General features: G+C 41.8%; 1 protein-coding gene across 1 annotated transcript in view; it reads right to left on the bottom strand.

Moving 5' to 3' along the window:
* The window catches only part of FRMD3 (FERM domain containing 3), a 359,195-nt gene that overhangs the window by 117,824 nt on the left and 239,488 nt on the right, over positions 1-1,883 (bottom strand). The window contains exon 4 of the mRNA XM_030887907.2: positions 1,781-1,859. Coding sequence (XP_030743767.1) covers positions 1,781-1,859 — 79 coding nt within the window. The remainder of the gene's footprint in view (positions 1-1,780; positions 1,860-1,883) is intronic.

Below are 1,883 nucleotides of genomic sequence, written 5' to 3' on the forward strand. Positions count from 1 at the left end.
ATAAAAGAGTAGCATGGTATTGGTGTAAGCATTGACTACCAACACAGGTGCAGCAAGAATTTGGTACCTGCCCTATGTATATACTACTTTGTTTAACTACAAAGCTCTATGCCATAGATAACTTCAATATAATTGGAAAACTTAAAAAAATCTTTTAGGCACCTGGTCAGCTAATGGGTGGGATTAATATTGTATTTGGTCTTCCTAATTATACCCTTTGCACACAGAAGATAGAATGCATCTTTCTTTTTGTAGTTAATTCAGCCCTTGTCTCTTGGGCTTATGCATATTGGAGGAACTAAGGAAGAACTTATCAAATAAATGGACAAATTATAGCAAAAATCAAATACATGCCAGGGCCACATATTATATGATTCCATTTACATGCAATGTACAGACTAGATAAATCCATAGAGACAGAAGGTAGATAAGTGGTTTCCAGGAACTAGCGGAAGGGGGATATGGAGTGGCTGCCAGTAAGGTCTCCTCAAGTGATGAAGAGAGGGGTGGGGTGGTTACACAACACTGGAAGCGTGCTTAATGCTCCTGAATTGTGCGTTTTTAAGTGGTTAAAATGTTGAATTGTACCTCAATTTTTAAACGAAAGAAAGCCAGATTGCAAAGCACCAACCACCATTTATATGTTGGTTATCTATGAATATCTAACCCTTCTTTCCATGTTCCTGCCCCATCCCTAGTACAAGCCTCACTAACTGCTGCAAGCAAATTAATAATGGAGACCAGAACCACATGCTCATTTCCAAAGTCACCCTCCACCCCAGAATAAGAATTCAGTCTTTACCAGGAATTTCATAAGTCACACTCACCAAATCAAATCTGATTCAGGACAGGGTAGAACTGCCCCTGTGGGTTTCTGAGACTGTAACTCGTTATCAGAGTAGAAACTCCCATCTTTCTCCCTCGGAGCCAGCTGGTGATTTCAAACTTCTGGCTTTGCGGTTAGCAGCCCAACGTGTAACCACTACGCCACCAGGGCTCCTCTCCTAAGTCACAAGAAAGCAAAATTCTAAAACCTTGAACTTTCTCCCCCGAATGAGGATCAGTCAGTGGCCCTTGGTTTGCTATCGCACTTATACCTGGGAGGGATATTTTGAGATGATCACATGCAGAGGTTCCTGCGGCCACTGAATCAGTACAGGTCCACATCAACAACTAAGTGAGCAGTGACTTTGTTTACCATCAAGACAACCTACCCAGGATTCTGCTCAGCGACATTCGCTGAGATTGTTCCAGAAACAAAAGTCCCAGAAGGTAGCTTCAGATGAGACCCCAGTAGAAAGAGAAGAGAAGGCAGAAAATCTGCTGACTAGAAAAGTTGGGAAGGAAAATTGAGCTAAAAGGGAAGGTACCTGCAAGTGTGTCATCAGACGCTGGAACGCAGGATGATGGAAATATCTATTCTACAAGAGAGCTTTCCCTCCCAGAAAAGCTAAAATCTAAGAGCTAAGGCTCACAGGCTGCACTAGCTCTGTGTACTCCTACCCTAGAAACTGTCATCTCCTACTTATTTTTAGTACCCTGCTGTCAGATGTTTTCAAAGAGCTCCTCCCCCTCATAACCACTGCTTTTCCTTGTGGTTAATTACACTCCCAATGACAACTGTTTGAAACATCCCAAGACAATTACGTTGTAGAGAAACATTCTAAGTCAAATGATGAGCTCAGCCGCTGTGTGGTAGAGACAGTTCCTTCTAGACAGGAGGTAACTGATCCTGGCTGGTTAAGGGTGCAAGGTAAACATACAAACAAACAAAAAATACCTTGTAAGCTCTTCTTTAATCTTCAAGGGTTCATGTGGGTAGAATTTCACTCTAAAGCACATGGTGTATGGTGGATGAGCTGTAATATCATAAAAAAAAAAAA

This window comes from Echinops telfairi, unplaced genomic scaffold (assembly GCF_000313985.2).
Source record: "Echinops telfairi isolate 266 unplaced genomic scaffold, ASM31398v2 ScPeMD7_7429;HRSCAF=8467, whole genome shotgun sequence".
NCBI lineage: Eukaryota > Metazoa > Chordata > Mammalia > Afrosoricida > Tenrecidae > Echinops > Echinops telfairi.